The 11,613-nt window shown below is 44.9% G+C and overlaps 3 protein-coding genes across 18 annotated transcripts in view; all 3 read left to right on the top strand.

The window, feature by feature from the left end:
• The window catches only part of NOP2 (NOP2 nucleolar protein), a 122,416-nt gene that overhangs the window by 23,277 nt on the left and 87,526 nt on the right, over nt 1-11,613 (top strand). The window lies entirely within an intron of this gene.
• Nucleotides 1-11,613, top strand: part of CHD4 (chromodomain helicase DNA binding protein 4) — a 109,882-nt gene that overhangs the window by 23,275 nt on the left and 74,994 nt on the right. The gene's annotated exons all lie outside the window — the stretch shown is intronic.
• ING4 (inhibitor of growth family member 4) overlaps nt 1-11,613 on the top strand; it is a 36,215-nt gene that overhangs the window by 23,277 nt on the left and 1,325 nt on the right. For 2 of the 14 annotated variants that reach the window (XM_072653790.1, XM_072653791.1), the window contains exons 2-6: nt 7,856-7,920; nt 8,634-8,705; nt 10,525-10,691; nt 10,889-11,003; nt 11,350-11,455. In XM_072653790.1, the coding sequence (XP_072509891.1) occupies nt 7,884-7,920; nt 8,634-8,705; nt 10,525-10,691; nt 10,889-11,003; nt 11,350-11,455 (497 nt within the window). In that variant the 5' untranslated portion in view covers nt 7,856-7,883. Of the gene's footprint in view, nt 1-7,627; nt 7,921-8,066; nt 8,273-8,311; nt 8,471-8,633; nt 8,706-9,186; nt 9,291-10,505; nt 10,692-10,888; nt 11,004-11,346; nt 11,456-11,613 lie in introns of those variants that run through there. The other 12 variants (XM_072653786.1, XM_072653787.1, XM_072653793.1 and 9 more) reach the window with 11 other exon arrangements.

Here is an 11,613-nt window from a genome sequence, read left to right as displayed (position 1 = left end):
AAGCTATTGGACTTTATCGGATAGGGTTAACCTAAGACCTGCATTTTAGGAAATTCTTAATCACTTTGGCAGTTGAATAGTGCATGGATTGGAGTGGAGAAATAGCTTAGATAAGGAGTCCAATTTGGCTACTGCAATAATCTAGGTGAGAGGTGGGGTGGCAGCTCTATGATTAGAAAGAAGGGAATGACAAGGCTTGGCTGCAGATTAGATATATGGGGTAAAGAGTCAAGGAATATACCAGAGGCATATCTAGGTGACTGAGAGGAACTTGGAAAATTAGAAGGGGGGAAATTTAGGGTGGGGGTGGAATAGAATGAATTCTGTTTTGGACATTACAAATTTGAAATGTCCAAGTGACAAGACTCAGGAGAGAAGTATATGGATCAGATATATAAATTTGGGAATCATCTGCATATAAATGATACTTGAATCCATCAGAACTGATGAGATCACCAAGCAGATAGTGTGAGAGCAAGAAGAGGGGAACACCAGGACACAGCTCTGGTGTATCCATGGTTAGTGGACATAATATATATGGTACTTAAAAGTTTGCAAACTGCTTTGCATGCAGATGAGGATTCAGTAAAGGAGATTTTAAAAGGGGCCATCAGAGGAGAACAAGGAGAGAGCAATGCCACAAAAATCCAGAGAGGAGATAGGATACCGAAGAGGGTTGACTAACAGTGTCAAGGCTACAGAGATGTCAAAGAGAATCAAGACTGAGATATGACATGTTTGGAGAGACAAAGTTGAATGATTTGGTCAGAAGTGAGGTTGCAGAGGGGTTAGAGCTGAGTGGGAAGAGAGGAAGTGGGACCCTTGAGTAGAGAGCTTGGAGAATTTCGCTATGAATGAGTGAAGAGATATGGTATGATAGCTCATAGGGATGGTAGGGTCACATGACAGGTTTGGTTTTGTTCTTTAAGGCTGGAAGAGGCATGGGCATGTTTGTAGGGAGCAGGAAAGCAGCCAGTAGATAAGAAATAAAGGAAGACAAAGGGAACAAGCAATTATTAAGCACCTACTTCATGCTAGGCACTGTGCTAAGTGCTTTTATAAATATCTCATTTGATCCCCACAACCATGCAAGGTAGTTGATGTCATTATCCCCATTTTACATTTGAGGAAACAGACAAACAGGTTCTAGGGTCACATAGCTAGTAAGTGGCTGAGGTAAAATTTGAACTCAAGTTTTCCTGACTCCAGGTCCAGTGCTCCACTGCACCACCCAAAAGATAATTGAGGGAGTGGGGATGATAAGGGAGCTATCTTCTGGAGAAAATGATAATGGAAAAGATTAAGGATACACGTAGAGGAGTTTGCTTTGACAAGGAGAAAAATCATCTCATTATATGAGAGAGGTGAGGAAAAAAGATAGAGGGGGAAAGACATCTGAGTGATGAGATGAGACAAGAGGGAGTTCTCAGCAAATGGCCTCATCTTATTTTTGGTGAAACGTGACTCCAGCTGAGAGGGTAGAGAAAGGGCTGCCATGGAAGGTTTGAGGAGGGATGAAAAGATTAGGAATAGCTACAGAGGTGATTGGGATAATGAATCAATTGAGGAGGTATAAACAGATTGCTTTGCTGCAGTGAGGGCTCAGTTGAGATAATGTAACATCAGTTTGAGTATAGAGGATAGTTGAACTGATTCACCAAGGAGTTAAGCCAGGGAAAAGAAAAGAGTTTAACCAGTTCATAAGTGTTAGCTTGGCAAAGAACCAAGGAATGGAAGAATTGGAGGGCACAGTGAGGAAAAACACATTTAGGGGTTGTAAGGTAGAGAAAGATGAGATGATAAATTATGATTAGACAAAGGATTTTTGGCATTCATTAATATGAAGTGGAACATTTGTAAGTCTGTGGCAAGATCAAGGCTGTACCAGTCTATGTGTAGCTAGACAGCTAGGTGATGAAGTAGATAGAGTGCTGGGTCTGAAGTCAAGATGATGTGAGTTCAAATCTAGCCTCAGACACTGTGACCCTGGGCAAGTTGCTTGACATCTGTTTGCTTCAGTTTCCTCATTTGTAAAATGGTGATAATAATGGTACCTACCTCCCACGGTTGTTGTGAAGGTCAAATGGTGACAGTTGATTGGCAAATAGTGCTATATGAATGTCAGCTATACCTGAGGTGGAGGCAAAAGCCAGTCTTTATCCTAAAGGAATTTACCAATTAAATTGAAGTAATCTAGAAGAAGTCTAGAAATGGCAGTAAGGCACAAAAAGTATGCTGACTCAACCCCCACCAGTGAGTCAGTGTGTACAGCCAATAATGGAAAGGGTGACCAGGGAAATGGTTACCCATCAGCAAGGGTCCAGGTGTCAGTGAGACCCAGAAGATTGTTGTGTGTCCTGCATTCTCAAAAGGGACCATGACATCAGGAAAGTGATGCCATGACTTGCAAATGAATTGAATTTAAGTGAGGAAGGTTTGTCCAAAGTCACCAGCCTCCCTTTCTTCTCTGGAGCTATCTAGGTCCAGTGGCAAGATATACATGAGGACAACTGAAGATGGCCTCCAATAATGGATGTAAGACACTATTGAAAGGAAGGGGAAAGAAGAGAAGGTTGGGATATTGTGTTCTAGAGGATGGCAGATTCCAGCCCAATATTGTACTCAATACCATAGTCTTTGGTGGTCATTCAAGATCAACCATGTCAAGTACAGGAAATGCTTGTCTCAGCTCATCAACAGTAACCACATTTTTGAAACCCAAGTTCCAGGCATGGTCATAGACCATGCTAGAAGATGGAAACAGAAAAGAAAAGATTTCAGATCAAAAATGAATTTGTTAATTATGGATTATTAATTATGGATTGGGTTTTTCAGAGAGCACAGTTGAAAGAACAGATAGATTTGAAATGAAACATGTGCAAGTGGAGAGGACTGTCAGGTTAAGGTGAAAGAAAGGCTGGAATAAAGGAATAAAGCGTGGAAGATAAGGAACAGGGTTTGTACAGTAGCAACCAACTATCAAAACCATTGGGATAGGGAGCATGTGAGAAGATGGAAGTATGATAATGACTGAGGAATGAATCCAAGCAGAATATTAGTGGCTGGGGAGAGATCTGTTGAGGGGGGCAGGTGATTAGACTTGTTCAAGGTCCAACCTCATGTCAGGTGGTGGTGCTGTGTCTTGTAAAGTCCAGACAACCCACCTCATAGCAAGGGAAATAGGCAATGGCATGGCCCTTGGGAAATCTGGACAGGAGGAAGGACTTGACAATTTAAGGTAAGTCTACTCTGGGAATGGTTTCCAGAACCTTGGAGAAAGTTCCTGATATGAAGACAGATGCTGGGAGGTAAGTAGGATCTGGGACTGACACATGGAGCCCACTGAGCCTGGATCAAAGAGATCAGAGGCAGGCAGTCTGGATCCAGGGCTGAGCTATTATAGCATATCTGGAAAATGATCATCCAACCCCTATTAGAAGACTTCCAAGGAGAGAGAACCCATCATCATCCTTTTTTTTTTCTCTGCCAAATCACACAGCTGACTTAGTGAGCCTACAGTCCCTTAAAACCTCCCAGATCTTTTTCAGACAAACTATTGTCTAAATATGCCTCCCCTTTGTTGTACTTGTAAAATTGACCTTTTGAACCCAGATATAAGCGTTCATATTTTTTTTGTTCAATTTAATCTTAGATTCAGCCCAATGCTCTAGATCATCAAGATCTTTTAGGATTCTGGTGCTAACATCTTTTGTGCACACACCACCAAGCTCTAGGTCAGGGGTGGAGAACCTGCAGCCTCAAGGCAACATGCGGCCCTCTGGGTCTTCCAGTGCAATCCAAATCCAAACTTGTTCTATGAGGTTTGAATTTGGTCAAAGGGCTGCACTGGAAGACCCAGAGAGCCATATGTGGCCTCAAGGCGCAGGTTCCCCACCTCTACTCTAGATCATTTGCAGATTTGATGAGCATGCCATCTTTGCCTTTATCCAAGTTAATGATAAAATTGTTAAATAGCACAGGGCCAAGGACAGATCCCTGTGATACTCCAGTGGATACCTGCCAATTTGACAATGAACCATTAGTTTCTATTCTTTTGAGGTGGCTGTCCAATCAGTTCCAAACCATCTAATTATATCATTGTCTGGTCTATATCTCCATCTTGTCTACAAGAAGGGCATGACCCACTTTATCATGTGCTTTGCTAAAAATCTAAGTAACCTATATCTACAGCATTCTTCTGATTTACCAGTTTAGTAACTGCCAAAAGGTTTAAAAAAGTTCATTCAGGCATGACCTGGTCTCACTGAAACCCTAATGGTCTTTCTCAATAATTTCCCTTTTTTGATGTTTACTGACGATCTCTTTAATTATTCTTCCTAGAATTTTCCCAGGAATTTAAGTAAAGATCACTACCCTATAGTCTGAAAATACTTTTTTGAAAATCAAGACATTTTCCTTCTCCATACCTACAGTATTTCTCCCATTTTCCATAATCTTTCAGATGCTATAAATGATGACTCAGCAATCACATCTGTAAGTTCTTTTAGTATCTGAGAATATAGCTAGTTACTTAAGGATGTAGTTCACCTGGGTCAGGGGACTTTAATTCATCAAGAGTAAAACTAGCTGGGGGCAACTAAGTGGCAGAGTGGATAGAGCACCAGCCCTGGGGTCAGGATTTCAAATTCAGCTTCACAGTAGCTGTGGAACCCTGGGCAAGCTAACCCAGATTACCTCAAAAAAAACAAACAAAAAAGTAAAACTAGCTAGAATCTTACTTTCTCCTTTTTTATCATAACACTCCCTGTTAACTTTTCTGTTTTATTATTTCCAGTGCTTTTATCTGAATATACAAGAACATTTTAGGTAAAGGAAATGGACTAAGACACGGATGGGAAAGGTCTAGTTTGGCTAGGGCATAGAAGACATTAGAGGGAGTGGAAAAAGTAGGGTTAACGTATAGTGGTTGATAAAATAATGTGATTCATTGGAAAGAGTGTTTGATTTGTAGAAAAACGATTAATCAAGAACTAGTTAGGGATTCTTAACCTTTTTCTGTGTCATAGACCCCTTCTCAGAATATTTTTTAAAGTGAATAATATAAAATATATAGGATTACAAAGGAAACCAATTTTATTGAAATCATGTGGGGGTTTTTTGTTTTGTTTCAGTTTTTTTGCCCAAACAAGTTCATGTGTTTCCTGAACTGTATCCACAGACCCTTTTGGGATTCTGTGCACCCCAGATTTAAGAACCCCTGTGCCATGTATATGCTGGGCACCAGAGATACAAAACAAAAATGAAAGTTTCTGTCCTCAAAGAGTTTACATTGTATCAGGAGAGCCATAATTTATATAAATAAGTATATACAATATACAAAATAAACAGGAAAAGTAGAAGGTGGCAGTTTTGAAAGAGAAAAGGGATTCAATGAGGTAGAACTGAGGAGGAAGCACATCCTAGGCATTCTAGAAAGCCAATGAAAATGTACAAAAATGGCAAATGGAATATCTTGTGCAAGGAACAGCAAGGAAGTTAAGTTTAGCTGGACCATATAAAGCATGGGAAGGGGAATAATACATAAAGTTGGAAAGGCAGATTGGAGCTAATATGTAAAGGGTTTTTAAAGCCAAACAGAAGAACTTGTATTGGATTTGGCACATGGGGACCACTAAAGTTTATTGAATGGAGGAGTGATCTGGATTCAAGTCTTAGCTCTGACATTAGCTGTGCCACCTGCAACAACTCAATTCACATTTCTGAGCATTAGTTTTCTCCTCTGTAAAATGGGAAGACTATACATTCCCTACTTCACAGGGTTATGAGAAAAATGCTCTGTAACGTTAAAGGTGTTTGTAAATGTGTCATTTTTGCTAAGAGGACCTTGAATGCCAAACTGAGTTTATTCTGTAGTGGGATTATAGATTCCAAGTTAAAAAGGACCTTAGAAGCCATCTAATCAAACTTAAGGCCCCAAAAGGTCATATGACTTATTCAAGGTCACACAGATGATGTATAGAGGTGGGATTGTTCTCCAGTCCTGATTCCAAATCCAACACTTTTTCTAACAGAGTTTATGAAGGCTTTTTTTTTTTAATTGGAAAAGTGAAAATTAGATCCACACATTGGGAGGATTAAATAAGCAGCGATATGAGGCAGGATTTTCAACGGAGGGGGAAGAAAGAAGACAAAATGAGGTGGGAAGACTGTCCTGGGGGCTATTTCAATAGTATTTAGGCAAGAAGCAATGGAGAACTGAACTAGGGTCAGGGTAGAGGAATGAGAAGGGGTGGTTGGCTGGGTATAAGCTAGTGAGATGCGTACCTGTTTACTGGATACAGTATAAGAGCTCCGGCATGGTGACTGCCGAATATTTATAGAACATAGAAGTGCAAGATCTCTAAGTACAAAATACCCTTTGGTAGCCGGTAATAAGAGTTTTGTGCTCCCGTCGCTTCCTATGGGAAAACAACAGCTAACAGGACCCCTGACTTAGTACTAGTGGATAATTAATCAAACAGTGCCCCCTTTAGTTTGGAACTAGGAGCTTAAAGTCTCCTCTGTCCTCGGGATTTTTCTTAGCTTGCTGCTTCTTTACGCGAGATAATAGGATGCAAGCTCCACACACCGACCGGCTAAGCCAGAATAAGGCCTGGGCGCTGGCAGCTCTCACGGTCCAGGAAGGCTGTGTAGCCTCCTAGGACCAGGAGTTTGGAGGACTAGCCCTGCCTCTGCCCGGAGGATGTTCAGTCCTCGGGGCTGTGATGTCAGGGATCACGTTTATTTCAGTGGGGAAGTGGATTCATTACTGATTCTTGCTGGGGGAAATGCGCTCATTAAAAACACCGTCAAAGGTGATGCTGTTGACCCACCTGCCATCAGCAAGTGGTTTGAGCTCCTTCGTGCCCTGGCAGTTGGTAAGGGGCCAGCAGGTGACTGTTCCCATCCTCGCTTGCTCCTAACTGTGGGCAAAGCCAGCCTGGGTGGCGCACGCAGGTGACAGTGCTGCCGTGCAGCCCGCTTAGACGGGCTTCCTTACACAACCGCCCTTGGACCCGAAGAGCCGGTCAGCCCGGCTCGCTGGGCGCGGGGGGAGGGGGGAGGTTTGCTCTTTGGTTACGCCTCGGGTCCTTCGGGGGCTGAAGCCGGCAGACTCCCCGGCTGCGAGGGAGGCTGCTGCTCTGGGGTGCCACCCTCACAACGACCCCGCGGGGCGGGCGCTGCTACCAGCCGCACTGCGCAGGTGGGGAAGCCGAGGCCGAGGCTCAGGGACGCACCAAAGACGGAGCCTAACTCGTCCTCCCGACTCGCTGCACCACCCGGCCGCTTCGGAGGCCTGGGCTGGGCGCGGCCAAGGCGTGTGGTCGGCCCCCCGCTCCACCATCCCCGGGTTAGGACCGCCCCCTCCCCCCATTTCCTCTGGTTACTCCCCAGTTCTACAGTTAGGTGACATCAAGAAATAAAAAGGACACGACTTCACCCCCCCCCCCCACACACACACACACACGTACTCGTGAGAAGTTGGGTGCGAATTTTTTTTTTTAAAGCAACCACAAGGAAAGTGCGTATTTGGAGCTTTCTAAAAGTGTATTGTTTTAGGAAGCGGACGGGGAGCCAGGGAATTTAATTCAAAATGGCGCGGGTGACGCTATTCCTCTTCCTCCAGTCCCAAACCTAGGAGCACAAGCAGGTGAGGGCGGAACCGAAGCGGACAGCCCCTCCCTAAGTGCGACGGGGAGGTCTCGCCTCCTAAAGGAAGGTGAAGATAATGGGCGGAAGCGTCCGCGCTGGAAACTCACTAAGGGCGGAATTTCCCCCCTTTTAAGGGCGGAAGAGGCCTTGTCTCCGGGATATGCGCGAGGCCTGGAGGGTCTGCGATCACTTCCGGGAACAGACCGGAAGTTGCTTTGTTTTGCTTCAAGATGGCGGCGGGAATGTACTTGGAGCATTATCTGGACAGTAAGAGGTTGCGGGTGTTGGGTCGGCAGCCTTAGCGCGGGTGCGGGGCCAAGCCGAGATGGGACATGCGCACATCGGTGGGCCCGCGGGGGGGAGAGAGACGACGGAGCAGAAAGGGAAGGAGGGGAGGAGTGGGGGCGGGGGGCGGGGCTGCCCCAGCTGGCGGATGTCAGCCCCGGGAGGGGCCGCTGAGGTGGGCTTGAGCGGTTCGGGCTTGGGAGAAGTTGAGGAGCGTCGCCCGGGGAGCGGGGCAGGGGGGTCGTCCTAGCCCCTGACCGCCGGGGGGCCCTTAATCCCAGGCTGCGGGGCGCCGTGCGGATCCGGCCTGGCCAGGTGTCCCACCGGTCAGCAGGTCTGTAACCATGAAATTCACTGATCTCCTTTTTCTTAGAGGAATAGACCCTCCAGTGGCTCCTCCCTCCAGCCTGTCCACCCTCCCCCTTAAGTGACTGAAGGGAGGACAGTAACTACCCAACAAGAAAGGACTGAAACTCCTTTCCTCATGGATCTGAGACCCTGTTCCCACCAAAAAGGACCTGGTGCTAGTCAGGTTTGATTGATAGGGTTTTTTGTAACTAATCCTTTGCGGCCAGGTTTGGACCACTGCTATTATTGACTTAGTTCAAGGTCCTGTTTGAGGTTTTGTAGATTGTGGGGGGGGTCCAGTGGAACCCTGTGACCTCCAGCAATTCACAGCCTCCTCTTCCCCTCAGGTATTGAGAACCTCCCCTTTGAGCTCCAGAGAAACTTCCAGCTCATGCGGGACCTAGACCAGAGAACAGAGGGTGCGTACAGACCAAGGTGTCCATTAATCTGTGTCTAGAGTGAATGGTTATTTATTCTTCAGTTTGGTGTTTGCTTGTACAGTCTGACGTACAGGGTACTGTCGCTTCTCTGTTCACTTTACCTGCTGAAATTTATGAAGGGAGGGTAATGGTAGCCTAGATATCCGCACAAATTTTTTCCTCGACAAAGGAAGTATTGAGGAAAGAGCTAAAGAGTTCAAAGACACTAATCCTCATTACCATCCTCAAGAAGAAAGTCAGAAAATCTATGGTTTCAACTCTAGTTGCATCTCTTTGGGGGTATAGCCCTTTCCAGAATGCTTCTGCTACTTCATTATCAGTCATACTGCCACAGAATTCACAGTATGGCTTTGACAGCAACTCATGTTGGCAGACGTAATCTTTGCTTCATGGCAAATACTGAAAAAAATACACAGAGATTAACAACAAGACCTCTGCACTGTATTCTTCGACCTTACAGAAGTATTAGATATCATCTGTGGACCTGCACTCTGGCAACTCTTGAGCAAGTTTGGCTGCCCTGAGAAATTCACTTGGAACCTGAGGCTACTCCCCGATGGTCAGGTTGGTCTCATCAGAGTTGATAGTGCCTTATCAGGTCCATTTCCCCCTCATCACTAGAGGATTGTGTAATAGGTACAGTCTTTTCTTTTTTATGTAGTCCTGCTCAAAGAAATAACAACAAGTCTTCTGCAAGCTGGTGACCGATTCCCATTGGGAAGGTCATCTTAGTAAATTCGTCACAAAATCAAAAGTCCTGGAAATGGTCATCCAGGAGCAGCCGAATGCTGAGGACTGACTTGTTTTCTCTGTAATCCAGTCCCGACTTTTGAAGTGCACACAACAAGAAGAGATATCAGAGAACATGTCATTGTTTGCATGCCTTATAATTTGTTTTTTGGGAACCTGGCAGATGAAATGTAGTGCAAACATAGAATGAATCACCGTACCAAACTGAAGACCTACAGAGCCATGGTTCTGCCCAGCTTTGTACAAGACCTGGACCTGTTATAGCCAACACAGCCAACCTCATGAGCAGTTTCAGCAGCAGTTTCAATGAGCTCTACCAAGCAACAAGTGGCAAACCAGGATCATCAGTAATAAGCTGGAATACCTCCAATCTCCAAGCCAATTTGCTTTAACACATTCTAGTTGGCCTAGGCGATAGGTTACAGTAGAGAGCCTAACTAGGTCACTGAAAGGTTAGCTGAAGTAATGTGGGAAGCAGGTTGAGCAGAAGGTATGCATCCAATGAGGCCTAGACATCACTGAAAGGAATAATAGTGGATGAAACAGTAACAACTTGACACAGGGTGGGTAGTTTTTGAGAAAAGACACAAGGTAGCCTTTGAGGCATGCAAACAGTGACAGGCCTTGTGAACAGCATCTACAGCTACCAAAAACTCACAAGTATGCTTAGGCTGTGGAAGCTGTAGGAAGGGAGATACCTTCATATTTAATTTCAGCTTGTGCTATATATGGTGGGTAGAAATGCTAATGGTATCAACTTTGGTTATCAGTCAGATGGGGTATTACATGCTTACACAGCTTGACTATGTAACTCTGGGAAGGTCACAACTTTCCAGTGCTCTACATGCTGACCTGCATTGGTAGAGGGAGTTTCCTCATGTGGGAGTTCCCAGTACTAGTACAGCCACAAGTCTAGTCCATGTAGCATTTCAACCCCTCCTTGAATATTCTGTGCATTTTAATTTGATGGGGGTCTAGGAGGAATATGTTCAATCATCTGTTTGGGGGGTGGGAGGGCATTGTGACCAGGCCTCTGTCTCTGTTGTAGACCTGAAAGCAGAGATTGACAAGCTGGCCACTGAGTATATGAGTAGTGCCCGCAGCCTCAACTCAGAGGAAAAGCTGGCATTACTTAAGCAGATCCAGGAAGCCTATGGCAAGTGCAAGGAATTTGGGGATGACAAAGTGCAGCTCGCCATGCAGACCTATGAGATGGTATGGCCACAATCCATATGTTCCTCTACCCTTCTGCTTATTCCCATGAGTCTTAAGGCTTCTCAACTGTGTTGGGAGTTTTCACAGGTTTGGGGACTTTGTAGTCTGTTTGGGGTCTGTAATTTTCCTTATGATTAGTTTCATCTTTCCTACTCTCTCATCTCCCTGCCTTCTCTTCTCCCCTGCCCTTCTCCCAGGTGGATAAGCATATTCGAAGACTGGACACGGATCTAGCCCGTTTTGAGGCTGATCTGAAAGAGAAACAGATTGAATCAAGTGACTATGACAGCTCTTCAAGCAAAGGAAAAAAAAGTGAGGAGGATGAGACAGGGCTCTGGGAGGTAGGGTAAATCTTCAAATGGAGGAGAAAGGCTTAATAGAAGCAGCATATTATAATGAATTTGGAGTCAGGAGACCTAGGGTCAGATACTACCTGCTACTTACCACCTATGTGACCTTGAGCCTCAGTTTCCCTGTTAGAAAAACTGGCGTAAGGGGATTGGGTTGAAGAAGATGATTTTTTTCTTCTACCTCTAAATTCTATGACTAAAAGAATGAGGAGCAGGATACTTGGGTCAGAAGGAACAGAAAAGCCAAATAAGGCTTAACCCATCTTTTGGTCTCCTTGCCCCCTGGCTTTTCCCCTCCTTCCTAGAAGGCCGGGTTCAGAAGGAGAAGAAAGCTGCCCGTGCTCGTTCCAAGGGTAAGAACTCAGATGAAGAGGCTCCCAAGGCTGCCCAGAAGAAGCTGAAATTTGTACGCACGTGAGTTAGTCTTACCAAAATCCATACCTCCATTTCTCCATGTCTTGTACCTTTTTTTCTTAGGGACCCAATACTTGTGACTAGAAACAAGGATACCTTCTCCCTAACTCCAACCCTGTCCCTAAATACTCCCCTTATATCTGAAGGTCTTAACATAT

Source organism: Notamacropus eugenii, chromosome 3 (genome assembly GCF_028372415.1).
Source record: "Notamacropus eugenii isolate mMacEug1 chromosome 3, mMacEug1.pri_v2, whole genome shotgun sequence".
Lineage (NCBI taxonomy): Eukaryota > Metazoa > Chordata > Mammalia > Diprotodontia > Macropodidae > Notamacropus > Notamacropus eugenii.
Note: the sequence above shows the minus strand (reverse complement) of the source record. Positions and strands in the feature narration are given on the sequence as shown.